Source organism: Sinocyclocheilus grahami, unplaced genomic scaffold (assembly GCF_001515645.1).
Source record: "Sinocyclocheilus grahami isolate Dianchi unplaced genomic scaffold, SAMN03320097.WGS_v1.1 scaffold256.1, whole genome shotgun sequence".
Taxonomy (NCBI): Eukaryota; Metazoa; Chordata; class Actinopteri; order Cypriniformes; family Cyprinidae; genus Sinocyclocheilus; species Sinocyclocheilus grahami.
The window spans coordinates 587,084-609,373 of record NW_015505435.1 but is presented as its reverse complement, the minus strand read 5'-3'; the positions used below and the strand labels follow the sequence as shown (position 1 = coordinate 609,373).

Below are 22,290 nucleotides of genomic sequence, written 5' to 3'. Positions count from 1 at the left end.
GGGTCTTACCTGGCCACCCCTGAAAATAAGTTCTGGCTACGCCCCTGCTTCTGCGTACCCCCTCTCTTCCTTTTAGACTGCACCTTTTCCATTAAAGGACAATATTTGCCCCCTAAATGGTCCATTCCAGCATTTTTTTAAATTATTTTAAATACAATATTAATAATGTTTTAAGTAAAAAAAAATTTCAATAGAGTAAAATGCAATGATGATAAAAAAGTTATTATTTTATAAAAAAAGATTATTTTAAATACTAAAAGCGCCAGTAGGAGGCGGTAAGTCACTAGGCGCGTTGCCATTACAGTAAATGTAAATATACACCCTGTATTTTTATTCCATAGTAAGGGCAATTCATACAATACATTTAAACTGAGCTACTTTAATGCCAACTCCGAACTTTCTACCATGACTCTGATGATGTTCTTCGGCTGGTTCTTCCCTGTATACGTTGATTGACAGATGTCTCGTCCAGTCAGCGGTGAGTAATCCCAAACCAATGGCACTGTCTCAAACTATACCTACCTTTTCGGGTTTGTCTGAATTGTCGTTGTGTTTTCTGACTTGTTAATTTGTTTTCAGATTTGTCGTTGTGTTTTCTGACTAATTTTGTTTTCGAATTTGTCATTGTGTTTTCTGACTTGTTATTTTGTTTTCGAATTTGTCATTGTGTTTTCTGACTTATAATGTTTTCTGAATTGTTGTTGTGTTTTCTGAATTGTTATTTTGTTGTTTAGACTTGCATTTGCGTTTGTAATTTGTTCTTTTGTTTTCAGAATTGTGATTTGTTCTGCACTTCTCGGTCACCGTATTATCCTGACCTGAGCTAATTTACTGAATCAACCAACTCACATCTCCTTTCTTTCTTTTCATCCATGATGACATTAAAGTCATCTGTTGCGTCTTCTGGCGTTTTATGGCTGACTGTGCCGCAATCGCGATACACGCTCATTAGAACTTTCAGTGAGCTATTTTTAGAGTGTGCACGCGACTACGTTCCTAGACGCGGACGCGTGCGTCTGTGTCCTGCTCCTCCATGGCGATGACGGCGTGCGGATTAAAAAATCATAACAGACGAATTTTGAAAAGTGGGGAAATTACGCCCCTGTACACACACACACACACACACAGTATACTGTATATATAACCAGGACACATAGTCATTGAGAAGGGAGTTGTTATATGATGCTGTTATTACATTGATTTGACAAGTGCTGTGTTGGTGATTGGACAGTCATGAATTATCAAAGCTATTTTAATCAGAAAGATATCAGTAGAGCACTGATTATGAAACTGGACAACACTCAACACATACATGAGAAGAAGGGCAGGTTCTTGGACTGTCCAATTCCAACTTGTATAAAATCAAACCTGCAGCAATCTTTTATCGGTATGATATTGATTTATATACTGTATCAGTCTGCCAAAAAATGTCCTCATAGTACATGTTTGCTTTTTGTACAGATTTATATATTTGCATCTGAATAGGTAAATACTAAAGAAAAATAAATTACTTTGTACATGTTGTGAACCATTTCTTTATTAATAACTGTTAAAAACTGTATAAAGAAGTGATAGGGAATCAAATGCTACACAGTATTAGTAGCTAAAGAATGTGTTTCATCTAAAAAGAGTTAATTAAATAAATAAATTGTTATTAGGAGCCTTCTACAATGCAGGCTACAGTAGCTTTTACTTCAGAGAGGAAGTAGAGAGGGTCTGAAATGGGAGCTATTCTGGTCTAGATCCACGTGCGGATTAAAAAATCATAACAGACGAATTTTGAAAAGTGGGGAAATTACGCCCCTGTACACACACACACACACACACACACAGTATACTGTATATATAACCAGGACACATAGTCATTGAGAAGGGAGTTGTTATATGATGCTGTTATTACATTGATTTGACAAGTGCTGTGTTGGTGATTGGACAGTCATGAATTATCAAAGCTATTTTAATCAGAAAGATATCAGTAGAGCACTGATTATGAAACTGGACAACACTCAACACATACATAAGAAGAAGGGCAGGTTCTTGGACTGTCCAATTCCAACTTGTATAAAATCAAACCTGCAGCAATCTTTAATCGGTATGATATTGATTTATATACTGTATCAGTCTGCCAAAAAATGTCCTCATAGTACATGTTTGCTTTTTGTACAGATTTATATATTTGCATCTGAATAGGTAAATACTAAAGAAAAATAAATTACTTTGTACATGTTGTGAACCATTTCTTTATTAATAACTGTTAAAAACTGTATAAAGAAGTGATAGGGAATCAAATGCTACACAGTATTAGTAGCTAAAGAATGTGTTTCATCTAAAAAGAGTTAATTAAATAAATAAATTGTTATTAGGAGCCTTCTACAATGCAGGCTACAGTAGCTTTTACTTCAGAGAGGAAGTAGAGAGGGTCTGAAATGGGAGCTATTCTGGTCTAGATCCACCTCACACACACGTGCAGTGAAACATATCTATAAGATACATATTAGAGGAGGGTCTACCACAGTACAAACTGGGTGTATAAAGCTCTGCATTGTGTGTGAAAGCATACTATCCACACTCAGACTGGCGGCATACATAGATTCATTTACATTCACACATTCTTGGGTGACATTCATACAAAGTGGTACATACAGTTGTTCAGTTAATTCATATGTACTACATAAACATACATATGCAGACACCATAGCTGTACCCTGCCAAATCAAAGATATTTCACCAGGGCCTCCACATCTTTAGACCTGAGAGGTGTGGGCTCTCCACATCATGTGGCATTCTCATGGGAGTAGAACACTGATTCTGAGACTGGGCGGACATCTCATACATGACAGGAGAAGGAGGGCAGGTTTTTGGACTCTCCAACTCAGCACGGAAACCAATGCAGTCGCAATGGTTAGAAGAAATACTTGTCTGGGAGTTCTTGGGTAGCTGAGGGCATTCCTTAGTTGATCGAGGTAGAGATTTGAGTAAGTGGTTGAGCAGACGAGACCCCAAGGTTTTGTCTATCCAGTCACAGGAAAGTAGAAGGTTGTGAACTTCCTGCATGCACTGGATATACCCAGTACTGTACCTCTGTTGGGCCTCTGCGTTCAGAATGGGTTCTGAGCGGAGAAAAAAAGATCACAGGAATTGGTTAAAATTCTTAATAATTAAACATCAACAATGAAATAAGTGAATCAGTGTAATTGATGTTGCTCTGTTTTGGTGATCTATATTGATGAAAAGTCGAGACATTACTTATGGCATCCTTTCCAGAAATGGCCAAAATTCTGATTTGAATTGTGAAATTTCACTTAATTACAATTTAATAAAACAAAACATGGAGAATAAAACACTGCTAAATAACTATGACCATTGCCCACTTTGAAAAATTTAATTTACTTACCAGAAACTCTACTGCTCTGGATATTCTGCAAATGTTTCACCGTCATATCAAGAATATCAGCCTTTTCTAACTTAGACTGCTGTTTTATGATAAAAAAAAAGAAAAAGAAAATCATGATGAGTCTGGTGGTACTAGTATAAGATTACTTGGTTTAAAGACTATATGTTGTAAATGCAAGAATGTAATTATAACCTTCAAACGGCATTTTAACTTACATCAAACCTAAAAGCTCCAACTACTGTCTCTCTCAGCTGATCTAGACAGTGATTTATTCTTTCCCTTCTCTTTCTCTCAATGAGGGGTTTCCGCAGCTGAAAAGACCAAAAGTCAGAAAACAAAAGTCTATGCATTTCCATAACATGCCCAAGATCATTTTGTAGGAATATTATACAGTACCTTTCTCTCCTCTTTGGCGCTAATGTGCCTTTGGCCTGCATTCTGCTGGAGGTTAGTAGCAGTCATCTCCAGTGTCTTCTGAGCAGTACAGAATGCGTTTCACTCACTCCTGTTTGAGTGTTAGGAGTTTCTAAGGCCCTCCGCGCTGTGCAAACGCTATATTTATAGGAGGGACATTAGCATCTCAATGCACAAGCTCTTTGCCTGAGATATTTTCCCACACGCTCACTCTTATCAGTCACAAATGAAAAGTCACCAGCTCTATTCAATGCATGAGCCCCCAAACACACACACACACACACACACACACACACACACACACACACACATAGGCCTACTCAAAGCAAACAACAGATGTCCAGCCTAGAGGCATTCCGCACAAAGAAACTACACGTTTTCACGTGTTTCACGTGTCATGTGAAAACCCAGGATGGTTTTCCAATTTGGCTCGGCATTCCCAGGATCTCATTAGTGTTCTGTTACAGTCAACCACCTGAGACCAAATGCGTATTCACGCCCTGTCCTTAACAGACCTAAGTGAAACCAAATCCAATCCCAAAGGTATACAGAGCCAGAACTCTGAAACAAATGATAATGAAATTTTGATTTGCAAAACAAATAAATAAAAAATAACAAATCAAACAAACAAAAAAAACCTACTAAACAAGTTGCATAAAATTACAAAATATAACACACAAGACAACCTTAATACATGCATTAATAAATGTTTGAAATGAACAGTCTAAGAAAAGTCTTAAGAAGCTTTTAGAAAAGAGAAATAGGTAGGCTAACAAGGCCATAAGTTGCATCACTTCACCCTCCAGCAGTGAATGTGAGCAGATGTCAGAGTGCTCTCGGCCATGGGCAGATGTCTGTGAATTAATCTCTGATCTGTTTGACTAGAGCCACGCGACTGCCAGCAGAGCATACAGACGTGGGAAACTCCACCGGACAAAACCGCTCATTGATCCAGGGCTAATGAGAGTGACCCGGTGTGGGGAGGAGGGGGAAGCGAATTGGGAAGTACCCAGTGCAGTGCTGTAGGCAGGTGCACTCTGTTTTCTCTCTGTGAAAGTGCGAAAAGTGCAAGTGTACATTGAGGCAGGTTAATCCAACAGCACATTTGCCATTGCTATTTTAGAATGCTAAACACATTTACGTTCACTATGGAAGAAAAATAATGACAAATGTCTTTGAAACAAAAAAGCATGTTGAATTGCACTAACTGAAAAAAATAATGCATTGTATTAAGAGTGCTTGCATTTTAATGTCTTGAATTTTCGGCACTTGCATTTTTTGGGTCTGAAATTCAACAGTTGTTTATTTAAGCTGTGAATATTTCAATTCAAAACATTTCACACTCATTTTCATAATTAAAAATTCATAATCACCTTCCAGAGTTCACTTCCGAAATAGTCAATCTGTTTAAAAATACGATGTATAATATTTGACAGGCAATTTTCAGTCCATTTTATTTCACTTTACAAATTCGCTTCCACAAATTCAGTGGTTAATATCAGACTATAGAATACCCTTAAAGGGACATTTGCCTTGTCCAAATGCCCACACTTGCAGTCTTTGCACTTGACCACTTGACTACTTATATGACGTATTTCCTGTATTTGGCCCAAGCGTTCAAGTGAGCATGAAGACCACAAGTGTGTGTACAACTTTTCATTACCTGATGGGATACACTTATAGTGTTGTAAAAATGCAAGCGTTAACAGAGTTTTGTTTTATTTTCAATACTTTGCATTTTAAAATCAACTTCTAAATGTCTGTTCAGTAACAGATGACACAATTTAATTTCTGGTGCTTCTAATTAAGTGATAAAAAGCAGTTGAAAATGTTGTACAAAATAAATATACTAATCTTTGCAGCAATAAAACGAGTAGCACTTTGCTTTTACTACCAAATTATATGTAATATCTTATTATTATTAATATTTAACTTACATTGGAAAGGTTTCCGTGACCTCTTGCGCAATCTTGGCAAAAAGTCTCACGATTTATTTCCAGAACATGATGTATGATGGGACACACCAAGCCTCTAATACTGCTCCGGAGCGGTATTCGAGATAGTGTGGATTTAGTGTGCGTTAAGGGCACTGCGCTTTGGCGTTTTTACGACCTGAGACCAGTGTGCGAACTCCTGTAAATCCTGTATAGTGATTTATCCTATATAGTGCTTGTATAAAGCAAGTAGTGCATACACTTGTAGCTGTTATGTATCTTTGTAAGTCATTGTAAGCCCTCTTTTGAGGCACGCGCAAGCGCACAAACACGCTTTACATGTTACCCTTGGGAGATATCATCAGGAAACATGGTGTTAGCTTTGCGTTAAGGGCACTGCGCTTTGGCGTTTTTACGACCTGAGACCAGTGTGCGAACTCCTGTAAATCCTGTATAGTGATTTATCCTATATAGTGCTTGTATAAAGCAAGTAGTGCATACACTTGTAGCTGTTATGTATCTTTGTAAGTCATTGTAAGCCCTCTTTTGAGGCACGCGCAAGCGCACAAACACGCTTTACATGTTACCCTTGGGAGATATCATCAGGAAACATGGTGTTAGCTTTCACTGTTATGCTGATGATACTCAGCTCTATATTTCTTCATGGCCCGGCGAAACATACCAATTGGAAAAACTAACGGAATGCATAGTCGATATAATAAGACTGGATGATGAGTAATTTCTTACTGCTAAATTCTGAAAAAACAGGTGTTAATTATAGGACCTAAAGCACGTAATAACCTAGAACACTGTCTAACACTTGATGGCTGCTCTGTCAATTCTTCGTCATCAGTTAGGAACCTAGGTGTGCTATTTGATAGCAGTCTTTCCTTTGAAAGCCACGTTTCCAGCATTTGTAAAACTGCATTTTTCCATCTAAAAAATTTATCTAAATTATGACCTATGCTCTCAATGTCAAATGCAGAAATGTTAATTAATGCATTCATGACCTCAAGGTTAGATTATTGTTACGCTTTATTGGATGGTTGTACTGCACGCTTAATAAACAAACTCCAGCTGGTCCAAAGTGCAGCAGCTAGAGTTCTTACTAGAACCAGGAAGTATGACCATATTAGCCCGGTTCTGTCAACACTGCACTGGGTCCCTGTTAAACATCGTATCGATTTTAAAATCTTGCTCATTACTTATTAAGCCCTGAATGGTTTAGCACCTCAGTATTTGAATGAGCTCTTATTGCATTATAGTCCTCCACGTCCACTGAGTTCTCAAAGCTCTGGCAATTTGATAATACCTAGAATATCAAAATCAACTGCGGGCAGCAGATCCTTCTATTTAGCGCCCAAACTTTGGAATAACCTACCTAACATTGTTCGGGAGGCAGACACACTCTGTCAGTTTAAATCTAGATTAAAGACCCATCTCTTGAACCTGGCTTACACACTTGACTGTGCACTTAACACATTTCTAATATTCAAATCCGTTAAATTTCTAGGCTGCATTAATTAGGACAAACGGAACCGGGAGCACTTCCCATAACACCCGATGTACTTGCTACATCGTTAGAAGAATGGCATCTACGCTAATATTAGTCTGTTTCCTTCTTATTCCGAGGTCACCGTAGCCACCAGATTCAGTCTGTATCCAGATCAGATGGTCACTGCAGTCACCCGGATCCAGTACGTATCCAGCCCAGATGGTGGATCAGCACCTAGAGAGGACCTCTACAGCCCTGAATGTCAGCGGAGATCAGAACTAGATGAGCCCCAGAGACAGATCCCCAGTGAGGGGAGTTGTATATATCGCAATGATATTACTCATATACAACTCTACAACTACACAAACTTAGTGCCGGTCATGTTGGAAGTTACCTAGCTGGGGACTATTTTCAGGTGCTGTGTAATATCATTGCGCCTGCTGCACCCATGGTACGGCAGCAAAGTTCCATGATTATTACACCGGAATGAGAGTATAGTTCCTAGCCATATCGGCCTAGAAAATCACAACTTTTAATTTTCCGCCAGTCTTAGTGCACGATGTAACTACAGAAGAGTCAAGTTTTAAATAGGAAAAATATCGAAACTCTTTGGTCATTTTTGAGTGAGATGCTAACGGTCTAATCAGATTCAATGATCTATGCTAAGCTGCAGCTAAGTGCGCTACCACCAGACCCGGAGATTTGCAGAATTGATTTGAAAACAGTAAAACTCAACTGTTTAACTCTAGGGGAGTTGGAAAATGAGCCTATTTTCAGAAATAGTGGCGTGTTCCTTTAAAGGGTAGTTGCATATATCGTAGAGACAACCAGTGTCTCTATGATATATGCAACTACCCTTTAAAAGTGCCTAGTTCAATTCACTCAAATAATAATTTACTTACCCTCATGCTGAAAGCTGATGGGGTCTAGAAGTTTCAAAAAGGACTGGTTGCATAAACCTAATCCTTAAATGCAGTGGTTTAATCCAAGTGTCTTCTGAAGTTTTATTTTGGACCAAATTTTAAAACTTTTTTTCAAGATTTTTTCCCCTAAATCATATTGAAATTAAAAAGGAGGGTTCAATGAAAACAACTTTAATAGTATTTCTATAAAATGGGCAAGACAGAGCAAAGCCTGTATTAAAAGTTTCAGTAAAATCAAAGGTCATCAATGTAACATACAGCAGCATGAGCGCACACACATACACTCTCAAAATAGGTTTACAGTTGCCCTTTCATGTTTGCATATTGCACCAAGGCATCGAGACACCCCCTAATATAGCACAAGGTGTAGGGCCAATGGATATTAAGAGTATAACCTGTTCTAGTATAAAATGAAATTTATTTGATAGACGCAGATCTTATTCTCTCATGTACCATAACAGCACAGGGAATGAACTCATAATTCTCTGGAATGTTGTTCCTAGAATCTTTGCATTGCTCTTAATAATTTCATTATATCACAGTACACAGTCCTTCTTCCCATTCACACATACAGATATTCAGTGTAAAAATAACATGCTCAGTGCATCTATACATCTCTAGTCACACAGCCAAAAAGAGAAGCAGCACTAGAGACAGCCTGTTATGTGTAGTAAAAAAAAAAACATTGATAATTACTCTCTGTGCTTTACAATATAGCATTAAACAGTGATTACTACTGTCTGAGCTGTCATTAGACAGTGGCTGTCATAACAGTTTAACCTCCCCTTTTTGGTCCTCTGAGTCTTTTGTGCAGATAGGTGAATAGGCATTTGAAATTGTGAGTTTTGATATGCAGGCATATAGTAAGCCCTTATAAATTTGTGAATTACTCTTAAAATAACAGGCACCAAAAATGAGCAACGGGTTTGGCTACAATGCTGTGCTTACGTATAGATTTGGGATATATTTTATGGCTAGCACCAAAGAACAAACTACATGAGCTTTGCTCAACACAGAGAGGAGAGGAGGGACGTTGAGGAAGGTCCTTCATCTACACAGCGTTTGTTCAAAGTGATCATCAATGAATATCTGTGTATGAAGCCACCCCACTTTTTTAATTACAGCAAATTTTGCTATACATAAAGTAGTACTGTGGTATATAGGAACAGTGCTTTACTATTACAACATTTAAAATTCATAAAATATTTATACCTATAACATGATTCCAGTGTTTTTAAGACTATTCCTCATAATAAAGTAGTCTGGCACATAGTAAAAAAAAAATCTAAAGAAAAAGTTTCTTGTGCAGTGAGGCACGTCTACCTTTTGGTATAAGATGCACTTTCTCTGAGCTTGTGCTTTGATTTGTCCGTTTTCAAGTCTATGAGTCTCAATACATTAACATATTTGTACAATAAACACGTTATTTCTGAATAGCCAAAACTTGCCTTGCTGTGTCTTGGTTTAGGGACTCCCGTTTCTCTCTAGAAGGACATGCTGGAGTTATTTATTGTTTATGGGTTTTTCAGTGGAGGAAGAAAAAGCTGAAATTTTCTGTTTTGTTACCTTGTATAAGGCAATTACATCCAATGTCAAGTCAGGGTTTTGTATGGTTCTCCTGTGGTCAGAGGCAGTCGATATTCAACAGAATAAAAAAAGCGTAGAAGCTTAGAATTTCTTTTCAATTATTCCTGCAGACTCCTGACTCATTTAGATCCATGCAATTTGGCCATCAATTTCACAAGATCATAAATAAGTTGTATTTCATTTTTGTAAACAGTTTTTCTGCACATAATAGTGCTTTATGGTGAACCCTTCAGTTTGGAGCCTGATGTTGTGTTTCCCTCGGTTTATGAAGGATGAGCCACAATGTGGGCCATCCAGTTGACTTTGGTGGTCCAACTCTCTCGCAGAGCTTCATCAAACTTCTGCCGGAACTGTTTGAGGGCCTCCTCATCAGTTTTACCTAATGCCAGAGAGTCCTGAAAGACAAACATACAGCTGGTAACATTATGTATTTATTTTATTTTATATTTTGTTTTATTTTACCTTTACATTTAAAGGGATAGTTCACCCAAAAATGAAAATTAGCCCATGCTTTACTCACCCGCCATCCTAGGTGTATAGGACTTTCTTCTTTCAGACGAATCCAATTAGAGTTATATAAAAAATTGTCCTGGCTCTTCCAAGCTTTATAATGGCAGTGGGCAGGTGTTTCTGTTCAACAGTCCAAAAGAAGTCCAATAAAGCACATCTATCCGTAATAAAAAAAGTGTATAAGAAAAGTGTATAAAAAAAGAATAAAGGCTCCTGTAGCGAATCGATGCATTTTTGTAAGAAAAATATCTATATTTAAAACTTTATAAACTGTAATCTCTAGCTTCCGCTAAAATTGTGCTTTCCGGGCGGATGACGTAGGACGTATGCGTAGCGCATGCGCCAGTGAGAAGTGACGAACACGGAAGCAGAGAGGAGAGAACAAAACAAAACACCGGTCACGAATTAGAAGTACAAAATGAGGATTTGTAAAGTAAAATGCCAGAGGATTTCGATATAAGCCAAGAGGAGACTGGTTTTCCTTTGCTAAAGTAAGGAAACTTTGCTTCCTTTGCTCCTGTAAACAAACGTTGGTTTTCGCGAGACTAGCATATTCTCACCAGCGCATGCGCTTACATCCTACGTCATCCGCCCGGAACGGCTTCCATGTATGACAGTTAGCACAAACTACAGAAAAGAGGTTATAACGTTTTAAATATGGATATGTTTCTTACAAGAACGCGTCGATCCGCTACAGGTCTTTATTCACCCCCCGGAACCGTGTGAGTCACTTTTTTATTACGGATGGATGCACTTTATTGGACTTCTTTAGAACTGTTGAACAGAAACACCTGCCCACTGCCATTATAAAGCTTGGAAGAGCCAGGACAATTTTTAATATAACTCCGATTGGATTCGTCTGAAATAAGAAAGTCATATACACCTAGGAGTAAATCATGGGCTAATTTTCATTTTTGGGTGAACAATCCTTTTAACACAGCTATGCATTGACCTAAACTTATGTTATAATGATTTAATTCTGTTCTCAGTCTCTTTTTTGCAGTACACTAACTCAAAAGCATAAAACAAATAGAGAAACATGACAGGTAAATAAACTAAAGTTTTACAAAGAAAATAGCTTTTTCTCTTCCTCCACCACCTTTTTTCCCTACCCTCTTCTCCCTCCCAACCTCCCTGCCAGCAAGGGCGGAAACAATAAGAGAGAAGATAATAAAAATAATATCTTTAGGGGTGGATTTTAGTGAAAATAAGAAGAGGAACGAAAAAATAATAATAAATTGAATACATAAAGCCAAGATAGTATGGATTACAGTTGAAAGGACAACGGCTAGAACAAAAAGAAAAAAATATTAATTGTATCATGTATTAATATAATAAATAATAGTATTATGAGTAACTAATGTATTTATGATTAAAGGAATTTACATACTGAGGTACTGTCACGATCTCTAGCTGGAGTGCCCACAAGCTCCGCTAGAGGGCACCTCATCCTGTACTCTTTACCATTCACCCCGGACTCCATTTCCCATAACCCTTTGCCTGGACACATCATCAATTGCAATCACCTGTCTCTCATCACCTCATCAGTCCAACACTATAAGAATGGCACACACACACTATTTCATCGCTGGTTATTGAATGTTTTTCTAGTTTTCCCCTACCTGTGTTTTGACCCTGGTTTGTTTCCTTGTTCTTGATTATTTACTGCCTGCTTATTATCATTGCCTGTTTGTGGATTACTTTTCTGCCTCTGCCTTGTGTTTGCCATTTCTGGACTCTGCCTGTTTTGACCATGCTTTCTGTTATTAAAGTCTGCAATTGGATCCCCACTTCGTTGTCACGCCTCCCACGTTACAGGTACATTAAGTACGGCAAGGTTTTTCCACATACGAATTTGATTTAGCTTTGGTTAATATTTAAGGATCAGAGGAGTGGAGTGAATGTTTGAGTAAATCTTTGTAGTTGATATTCAAATGCAGATGCATATCTCTGCTTAATAATATGAACACTAAAAACAGTGGTTCCCAACCAGGGGCCCGTTTCAATAAGGAGGTTCAACCAACTCGGAGTTTAAACTTGAACTCTGAGTTGACTTACCGTGAGATGGGAAACTGAGTTTTCGGTTTCAGAATGGCTGAATTGTCTTAGTTCATTCAACTCTGAGTATGTTGACTCAGAGTTTAACGAGTGCACCACGACTATGAAAAGTCATGGGGCCCGTTCTTCGTATGTCACTTATTCGAGATGAAATGTCACATCCAAGATGATATCATCACGCTAATCAGGATCGGGCTAATTCGGTTCTTCGAACGCACCTGTTGTTGATGATTAGTATGGCTGGATTGAGATCTGAGATAATTGCGCGTTGGTTTAAAAGGGGCTATGTATCGATACTCGAAACCACGATCAGCAATGCAGCTATTGGCTGGCGGCAAGACAGCAACGTAATGACATCATATAATTAAAAAAGACACCTGACGAAAAACTTGACAAATTTTTGGACTTTTATAAGGAAACAGCCAAGCGAACAAAACTACATAAATGTTATAATAGATAAATGAAATGTGCACTGTTTTTTTAATTTTATTTACATTTTTTACATGATTCCCAATTATTTATATTCACAATTTCTAATATTTGTACAGGCTTTACATTTTTATTTCAATGTAGTAATTAGCAATTAATTTAATTTTATATTTTAACAGATGCTACGTGACAGCATTAGTTTCTTAAGGGTCAAGATCATGTTATCTGTATCTCCTGCGCTCCATCAAGCCACTCCCATAATAGCTGTCATCACTCAAATTAATGCACGACTCTACATTATCTGTATAGCATGTATGTAAGACTCGAATACAATTATAAAGTAATAATTTTATGACGAATAAATCTTTCAGTGAGTAAAACTGGCTGTGTCTAATTAAACACTACACAACATTATATTATCTTTAAATTTTTTAATGATTATTATTTTAAATTATTGTCCCTGGATTAGTAGGGTACTCTTGTAATAAAGTAGCGGACAGATTTTAAATATCAATTCTGCTTAAAAAGATGCAATCTAATCCTGTTTACTTGAAATAAGCCTGCTCCCGAGCAGGTTTAAGCTTACGGACCTGTTGCTATGACAGCAACTCCGAGATGAGCTTCGAAGAACCAAACAATCCAAGATCATGCCAAATCGTCAACAATCAAATCCAGCTAACGGAGTTAGCGACGTACGAAAAAACGGGCCCATGATCAGTGGAGTCATGAAATTACAATTCACCATGGCAACAGGTTCTTAATATTTAACATTTTATATTTAATTTAATTCTTAATAACTGTTAATAACTTAATAACTGTTATAATATCAGAGGTGAAAAATTTAAATTATTGAACTAATGTTCATTTTAATGCTATCCCATGGCAAAAAAGGAAAAGGACAGAAAAAAGAAACTAGAACGTGGCAGCAGCTAAAAATGAAGTATAAAAAAATTAAATCAAGCTAAAGCTTTAAGCATGAAAGGTTCATAGATGTAGGCTGAATTAGGCTACTTTACAGACATTTGAAATTAAAGGGGTCATATGATGTGATTTAAATTTTTCCTTTCTCTTTGGAGTGTTACAAGCTCTTGGTGCATGAAGAAGATCTGTAAAGTTGCAAAGACTAAAGTCTCAAATCCAAAGAGATATTCTTTATAAAAGTTCAGAGTCAGCCACACCTACCTAAAACGGCTTGTTCTAACACGCCCCCACATACCTACGTCACTATCTGGGAAGATTTGCCTAACGCCGCCCAAATGTTCACGCAAAGAAGACGTAATTTTTATTCTCGCTGTAGTATTGTTGTTGCCGCCGCCATATTGTGAAGGCACTGTGTTTCGTTGTGAAAGCGAAACTACTTTGTATGGCCTTCCTTCTGGCCAGCAGAGGACGATATCTGCTTCGTCATGCCTGGAGCTGATCCGTGCTGGTTGCTGAGGAAATACAACAACTTTGTGCTGTGGATCGCCGGATCGGCTTTCACTGTGGACGAAGTGGAGGCACATGCGGTTTACAACACTGTTCCAGAACACTTTAACCCAAATATTCAGATGTGTGCAGCGCATTTTATGGAGGACGGTGGTTAAGTTGTATTTACAACATTGTTCCAGAACACTTCAACCCAAATATTCAGATGTGTGCAGCACATTTTATGGAGGACTGTTTACTGATCCTGGTAGAGTAGACTACAATGCCGGCTGTTCTGACTCATAGACTGTAAGTACGTTTTTTATATTTAAAGAGTTTTTATATTTTCTATTTTTTATATTTAAAGCGAGTTTTTTTGGGCAGTGTAGAGTAGGGCTTGTCATTTGTCATTTCTCTGATCACAAATGCAGACATGGTTTTATGTTTACCGAGAGCACACGCAACGTGTAAAAAGACAGTGTAAGTCATTGTAATCCATAATTATGTCCCCACTGGATGCAACGAATGCCTCGTTTATAATGGGTTTTCATGTTTTTGAATCATCGCTCCGGCCTGACAGGGCATCATCACAATATGGTAGGGGCGTAACATTTCCGTCACACACTTGAGGTATTCGGCCAATCATAACGCACTGGATAGCTGGCCAATCACAGCACACCTTGCTTTTCAGACCGATGAGCTTTGTAAAAATCGACGCGTTTCAGAAAGGCGGGGCATAGAAGAGAAACAATAATGTACAGTATCTGGAAAAGAATGTGTTTTTTGAACCTTAAACCACAAACACATTTCATTACACCAGATACACAAAATAATGTTTTTTTTAGCAACATCATATGACCCCTTTAAATATCATTCATAATAATAATAATTCATTACATTTATATAGCGCTTTTCTAGGCACTCAAAGCACTTTACATTGTCAGAGGGGATCTCCTCATCCACCACCAGTGTGCAGCATCCACCTGGATGATGCGACGGCAGCCACAGTGCGCCAGAACGCCCACCACATGGGGATTGTTAGGCCAGGATGCCGAGGTCACACCTCTACTCTTTTCGAAAGGTATCCTGGGATTTTTAAATGACCACATAGAGTCAGGACCTCGATTTAACGTCTCATCCGGAGGACGGTGCTTGTTGACAGTATAATGTCCCCGTCACTATACTGGGGCGTTAGGACCCACACAGACCACAGGGTGAGCACCCCCTGCTGGTCTCCCTAACCCCTCTTCCAGCAGCAACCTAGTTTTCCCAGGAGGTCTCCCATCCAGGTACTGATCAGGCTCAGCCCTGCTTAGCTTCAGTGGGCAACCAGTCTTGGGCTACAGGGTGATATGGCTGCCGGTGTCTCATTCAGTGTCTATTTCAATGCGCTGCAGCTTTTTCCAGATAATATTCTCTAATCCAACCTGTTACATTTCTTAATTAAATTGATAAAATTAACTACTGACTTGTACTCAGTCGACAGCAAGCACCAGCATCACTGACAGATGAAGAGGAGATGGTCAAGTATTGGAAGAATTTTAAAATCCAAAAGTAAAAATAATAACTGTTGCTTTTGTATTAGGAAATAAAGATGACCAAAAAAAATTGTCAATAATTTGTGTTTATTCAACAGCTGAGGTGGTGGTTACGGCATATATCTCATACTACCCCTCCATCTGGCATCCTTCCATTCCATACAGTAATCTGATTCATTTTCAGAAGGTGCGATGATGGGAATATATGCTTGTCATCAGTACATCCAACCACACTGGAAATCCTGAAGGAAATTTTGATTATTGGGTTACTTCCAGAGATCACAGAAAGATGTTATCAAGAACGTCATTTATCAGATTAGCCTCATTTAAACCGATATCTACACCACTGACCTAGAGTCCTGTGAAACTCCTCTTTGACGGATTTGTGCCCAGGAAAAAAATCTCAGAAAGAGTGTGAGAGCGATGCACACTTTCCTTAAAATCTGCATATAGGACTTAAAATGTCCTCTGCATCTCTGATGTTTTGAAGAAAACTACCATTTAAAATGGTACCGCTCAAATAAATATGCTTGTGAATACGGTGTAAAAAATAAATAAATAAAATAAGGTATTTAGTACTGTTTCCATGAAGGGAAAAAAATAATTTAAGTGAATTTTTCTTATTTTGCAAATTATCTGCCAATGAGGTAAGAAATTAAAAATAGCCAATTGTTGTTTCGGTTTGCATAAAGATTATTTATCTTACCCTATGGAGGAAAATTTGACATTTTATGTAAATTGCACTTAAAAGGAAAATCCCCCAGGAAACAAGACTAAATATCTAGATAATTTTTCATCTATAGAAAATGCATCTTAACTTAAGAATTTTTTTAATATTTGCACTTGAAATAAGACAAAAATACTCAGTAAGAAAAGCAATTTTGCAGCATGAATGAATGAATGAGATATTTAAGCATCGCTCACACTTTAAAAAGGGGGAGGAGACCGTAAGAAACTCTGGGTTCCCTATCGATACTTCACTTGTACTGCGTCTGCTAAAACGCTATGGGAAAATGCCCTTTTATCTTCTGAACTGAAGCCTTTTTCAATAACGCAGTGTAACTGCACGGCCATTGGTTCGTGCAGTACACTTAAAAAAGCGAACCAATGGCTCAGCAGTGGTGCTGCACGAACCTATGGCCACAAAGCCCGCCAGAATGGGCAGGGCCATCTGGCTATATAAGGATTCAGGATTTCTTCTCCTTCAGCGACGACGACGTTCTTTGCTTATCTCCGCTGACTGAAGAGCCTGCTCGCCGCTGACACGCCTTGCAGTGGAAAAGCGACCTCTCTGCTCAGCTGATTCGTGCCGCACATCAGTGGTCCAGCTTCCCCTGCCGCCATCCGGCGATCCTAACTAAGAGCAAATTTCTAAGAGCAAATTTTTGCGGCGTTGTTTCAAATTCCGCACCGTTATTGCAGTGTGTGCAGGTCTCCCCTGCACACCGATGACGGCCACCGTGACTGCGTTTCCTGTTTGGGGAAACTTCCCACTGTGAGAACATGAGTCTCACCTCTGCGCTCGCGGATAGCTTTCTTTTCAGAGAGCAACTCCGCCCCTCGCTCCCTCCCACTTTCTTCCTCCCAGGAGCCTGTGAGGAAAAAGCAGAGGGGCAGGGGAATCGCAGCGCTCTGATGCGAGCGAGCTCATGTCGTGTTCGGTAAGAGTGATGACGAGCTGCTGGATGACAGCTGGATGAGTGTTTCACAGAGGCACAAAAGTCATCCCAAGCCATGCGACACTTCCTGCCCAAATGCTCTAAGCTCTGCAGCTGCCTCTAGTCTGCGCCGACTCCGCAGCTCGCAAAGCCTGTACCTGCGGCTGCCGCCACTGCCAAGCCAGCCAAGCCTGAGCCTCGTCGACGTTCCCACTCGGCCAAACGCTACCCGTATCCGAAGCGCCAGGGATCCCGGCCCAAGATAGTGCTGGACCCTGCGCTTCAGGCATCGTCTTGATCTATGGGACAGAAAGAGGAGGGGGCCAAGTCTCGCTGCAGCCAGACCATCCCCCAAGCTGCCTCTCTTAAGCTGCCAATCACCCCATCCAGTTCCGGGTGCAGTCAGCGATGTGTTTGCTGCAAACTCTGGGCCCGTTCAAGTGCCCAAGCGGCGATCCACTTTTATAGCGGGCAGATTAAAACACAAACATTTTCAAAAAGAGAGAAGATTTCCTCTTCCATTTCTCAAGAGTACTGTGTCCCCTTGCTGCGACCAGGCACTCTAACCAATCCAACCCCTGACTTCCCAGGCCGAGGCATGGCAAGCCATCCCCGGAGTGTCAGAGTGGGTTCTGGGGATAATAAAGGGAGGCTATTCACTTCAATTCGCTCGAAGACCCCACGTTTCAACGGGGTGGTCCCCACTTCGGTTCAGAGCAAGGACGCACACATCCTGCCAAAAATCTGCTGGCAAAGGGAGCCATAGAGATGGTTCCTCCAACTCAGAGCGAGTTAGGCTTCTATAGCCGTTACTTCCTCGTCCCCAAGAAAGATGGTGGCCTGTGGCCCATCCTCAATCTCAGATGCCTGAATCGCGCCCTCATCAGTGTTAATTTCGTTTGACGAATAATTTACATCATAATTTTCGTCAACGACATTTTTTGATTATATCTTAAAAGTGAATGTAAACAGCAGGGAGAACGTGTATCAGTACATTGCATCCATTGCAGTTGTGCATTCGGTTTTAAAGGGATGGCAGCCTAATTTAGTTGCTATTGTCCAAGTTATTGATGTTAATCAAGCAACAAAAGAAAGACAAAATCATGCACTGCTCTTGACTGAAAAACTTTAGTAGCCCTAAAGATTAATCTAAATTTATTTATAGAAATATGTCTGCTTGAAAGAATGAAGAATATGGTAAACAAGTTGTTATAAAGAATGCATAATTAGCCTATATAACCATTGGTATTTCATTAAAAAAAGACCATATTCTTATTCTTTATGAGAAGTGGTTTTATTTAATTTTAACAAAGGCATGTTGTGTGTCACCGCAGTTAAATCAATGTCTATCACTATAAAACCTTAATATCAAACCTACATAATGAGTTTGGAAATTTTAGAGAAATGCTTAATATATGCACTGTAACTTAAACCCATTAGATTTTAGCCGACTAAGTTTGCTGCAGATTTAGTCAACTAAAATCTTATATTTAGTCGACTAAAACTAGACTCAAACTAAAAACAATTCAGATGACTAAAATATGACTAAAACTAAAAAGCATTTTAGTCAAAAGACTGTGACTAAAACTAAATCAAAATTTGCTGTCAAAATTTACACGGCCCTCATGAAACGGCCATTCAAGATGACTACACTTAAGCAGATCCTCTCGCAAATCCGCCCAGAGGACTGGTTCTTTTCTTTTTTCGACTTGAAAGACACCTACTTTCACATCCAGATAGCCCCCCACCACAGGCGATTGTTGAGATTCGCCTCCGAGGGAGTGGCCCTTTGGACTGTCCCTGGCTCCACACATTTTCACGAAGTGCATGGATGCGGCTCTTTCCCCTCTGAGACAGAAGGGAATCCGCATTCTCAATTACCTCGACGACTGGCTCGTTCTGGCCCAGTCGGAGGCGGAGTCACTATCTCACAGAGCCCTCCTCCTCAGCCAGCTCAGGGTCAATTTTGCCAAGAGTGCACTGTCCCCCAGCCAACGAGTATCGGTTCCTGGGAACAGTGTTTGACTCAACCCAAAGGAGAGCGGTGGTCGCAACAGAGCGGGCTCTGGTCATCAAGCAGCTCGCAGCTTCCTTCAAGGTCGGTGCCTCTCGCCCTCTCAAGGCATTTTTAGAAGATGGTGGGCCTTATGACTGCAGCGTCTCCAGTGCTACAGTTGGGCCTGCTTCGTATGCGTCCCCTTCAGTACTGGCTGAAACCGCGGTTTCCAACCCATGCGTGGTGTCACGGACACCTGCTTATCAGGGTAAACCAGGCCTTTGTAATATTCCTGACCCTTTGGAAGAATACGTTGCCCTGGGAATGTTCTGCAGGAGAAAGGTGGTTTTGACAGATGCTTCCAACTTGGGTTGGGGAGCTCTGTGCGAAGGAAAACCGTCTTTTGGCCACTGGTTGAAAGCGGAGGATGGTCTTCACATCAACTGCCTCAAAATGCTGGCGGTATGTCGGGCCTGTCAAAACTTCCTACCGGACCTGAGGGGACACCACATTCTGGTCCACTCGGACAGCATGACTGTGGTGTCCAACATAAATCGCCAGGGAGGGCTTTCCTCGAGGCGCCTCTTTGTGCTGGTTGAGCGCCTCCTGGAATGGGCTCAGCTCAACCTGCGCTCGCTGAGAGCAGTGCACGTTCCGGGCAAACTGAACCAAGGAGTGGACATGTTGTCACAAAGCAATGTCCCCTCAGAAGAGTGGATGCTTGATCCGCAGACGGTTCAAAAAATTTGGGAGATCTTTGGCAAGGCGGAAGTGGACCTCTTCGCCTCAAAAGACAACTCTCATTGCCCAATTTATTATTCCAGGGACAAAGACGCGTTGGCCCACGACTGGCTCAACCTCCTTCTCTATGCTTTTCCCCCGATCGCCCTGATTCCACAGGTAATCAGATGAATCAGGGAACATGAACGCAAGGTTTTCCTGGTGGCCTCGCTCTGGAGAAACCAGCATTGGTTATCAGAGCGGTTGCAGCTGCTCATAGCAGCCCCATGGCCTATTCCCCTGAGGCGGGATCTCCTCGCTCAGGCGAACAGGATGATATGACACCCCCAGCCCGAGCTGTGGGCTCTGCATCTTTGGCCACTCGACGAGAGCCTGCAAGCATCCCAGAGTGTGTTCTAAACAACATTTTTATTTCTAGAGTCTATAAGATGCCTCTACGCCATTAAGTGGTCGGCGTTCTCTGCCTGGTGCTTAACCCGCAGCGAGGACCCATCTGTCTGTGACGTATCAGTGATATTGTCCTTCCTGCAAGAGCTGTTGGATAAGGGCCGCTCTCCATCCACGCTCAAGGTCTATGTAGCGGCTATAATGGCTTCTCATGCCCCTATAGCAGGCCAGTCGGTGGGCAGAAACAACCTTGTTGTCCGTTTTCTGAGGGGGGCTAGGAGGCTGAATCCGCCCCATCCCCTCTCACTGTCTCTACGTGGGACCTGTCCACTGTTTTGAGGGTCCTTCGGTCCCTGTCGTTGAAAACCGCTCTGCTGCTAGCTTTAGCATTGGTCAAAAAATGGGAGACTTACAAGCACTCTCTGTGAGCCCTACCTGCCTGGAGTTCGGGCCTGGCGACTCTAAGGTCGTCCTGAAACAGAGGCATGGTTATATACCTAAGGTGCTCTCTACTCCATTCAGGGCATGGGTCATTACACTCTCTGCGCTTCCTCCCTCAGAAGAATTTACTCTGCCCCGTCAGGACGCTGAAAGTTGACATTGAGCGTTCTGCCCCATTTAGGCATTTATTTCATGTCAACAGACAATATTCCATACAAAATATCCCTGCAAAATAACTGCATCACTGAGATTTTTGGTGTAGTCAACTATTTATTCTGAAGCAATATTTTCATCAGTGTTCTATCAGCTTTTACATACTTAAATCTGCATATTTTTATTTACCTTTACAAAGGCCTATTTTTAACCTTTTTAGATGTGTAGCGTCTGGACCACTCCAACACACAATATATATTTTGTTAGCTAGATTTCACAAATACTTTGTAACACCCCAGGACGCCGAACAAGACCCTGGTTTCATGGTAACCCGATACATTTACAACCTTGTGGAATGCGAGCCGGCTCTCATTCTGCTTTCTCCAGAAACAAGGGGTACAAATGCACAGGAGAAATGGACTATTCTACTAATTAATTCATAGGAAAACCTTTTCTTACTAGTTATGGTTAATTATTCATATTTCCCATGAGCTGATTAGCTACAGATGTATTTAGATATTTTTCATGTCAAATTATTACAATTTATCAATAAATTCAATATACACTATCGGGTTGCTACCAGTCAGATTAAATAATTTACACTGCAAATAACAATAATTACAACTGCAATAAATAATGTTATGAGATTAATGTTTTAAATGCATTTATGAATATACAAATAAGAAATGTTGAGGGGAAAAATGCATACTTTTCAACATACTTCTTAACTAAACTACCAGCAAGTGGCAGTAAGTCACTTAATGAGTGAGTCATGGAGTCATTCAACTGATTGAGTGTGTTATCATGCTGGTATCTTAAGGACTTTCGTGGACAGCTGACTCCTAATGTTTTTGATATTCTTCATATTCTGTGTGGTGGTCAGATAGAAATTAATCTTTTCCAATAAGTTTTAATTGATTTTTACCTTTTATGGGCATTTTTGCCTTTATAAAGCCATTTCTATAGGCCTAAGTGTGCATTATCTTTTGTGTCAAATTCTTCCATTTAACTTGTGAATAAGAATAATAAGACATTTTGGCAACCAAGCAAATGAAATCAGTATCAACAAAATTCATCTTTGCAATCCAGACATAAGCTGCACCTGAAGTGGCATTTAGAAGTATTTACACATAAAACGTTGAATACTGATATTTGAAATGAAAATGAAAAGATACTTTAAATGTGAAATTAAAAGCGCCAGTAGGTGGCAGTAAGTCACTGTTAA

At 40.0% G+C, this 22,290-nt stretch overlaps 2 protein-coding genes across 4 annotated transcripts in view; both read right to left on the bottom strand.

Moving 5' to 3' along the window:
• Nucleotides 1-2,321: 2,321 nt before the first annotated feature.
• On the bottom strand, nt 2,322-4,779 carry LOC107598796 (transcription cofactor HES-6-like). 2 transcript variants are annotated; one of them, XM_016290230.1, is made up of 5 exons: nt 4,608-4,779; nt 3,791-3,946; nt 3,610-3,705; nt 3,395-3,473; nt 2,322-3,110 (listed from the first exon to the last, which is right to left on the bottom strand). In XM_016290230.1, the coding sequence occupies exons 2-5, from the start codon at nt 3,854-3,856 to the stop codon at nt 2,725-2,727; spliced, it is 627 nt and encodes a 208-aa protein (XP_016145716.1). In that variant the 5' UTR covers nt 3,857-3,946; nt 4,608-4,779; the 3' UTR covers nt 2,322-2,724. The 2 variants fall into 2 exon arrangements, with proteins under 2 accessions (XP_016145716.1, XP_016145715.1); XM_016290229.1 differs by lacking the exon at nt 4,608-4,779 and having other exon boundaries at nt 3,791-4,263.
• A 4,347-nt stretch (nt 4,780-9,126) lies between these two features.
• The window catches only part of LOC107598784 (phosphatidylinositol 4,5-bisphosphate 3-kinase catalytic subunit beta isoform-like), a 126,218-nt gene continuing 113,054 nt past the window's right edge, over nt 9,127-22,290 (bottom strand). The window contains exon 24 of one of the 2 annotated variants that reach the window (XM_016290214.1): nt 9,127-10,142. In XM_016290214.1, the coding sequence (XP_016145700.1) occupies nt 10,011-10,142 (132 nt within the window). In that variant the 3' untranslated portion in view covers nt 9,127-10,010. Of the gene's footprint in view, nt 10,143-15,799; nt 15,932-22,290 lie in introns of those variants that run through there. The other variant, XM_016290215.1, reaches the window with a different exon arrangement.

Bases quoted from the DNA above. Each gene is read 5' to 3' on its own strand.
- LOC107598796 (XM_016290230.1), bottom strand. From the start codon at position 3,856: ATGACTGCTACTAACCTCCAGCAGAATGCAGGCCAAAGGCACATTAGC. The intron at 3,706-3,790 runs GTACTGTATAAT...TGGTCTTTTCAG, and splicing joins GCGCCAAAGAGGAGAGAAAG to CTGCGGAAACCCCTCATTGA. The intron at 3,111-3,394 runs GTAAGTAAATTA...TTCTCCGCTCAG, and splicing joins CCAGAGCAGTAGAGTTTCTG to AACCCATTCTGAACGCAGAG.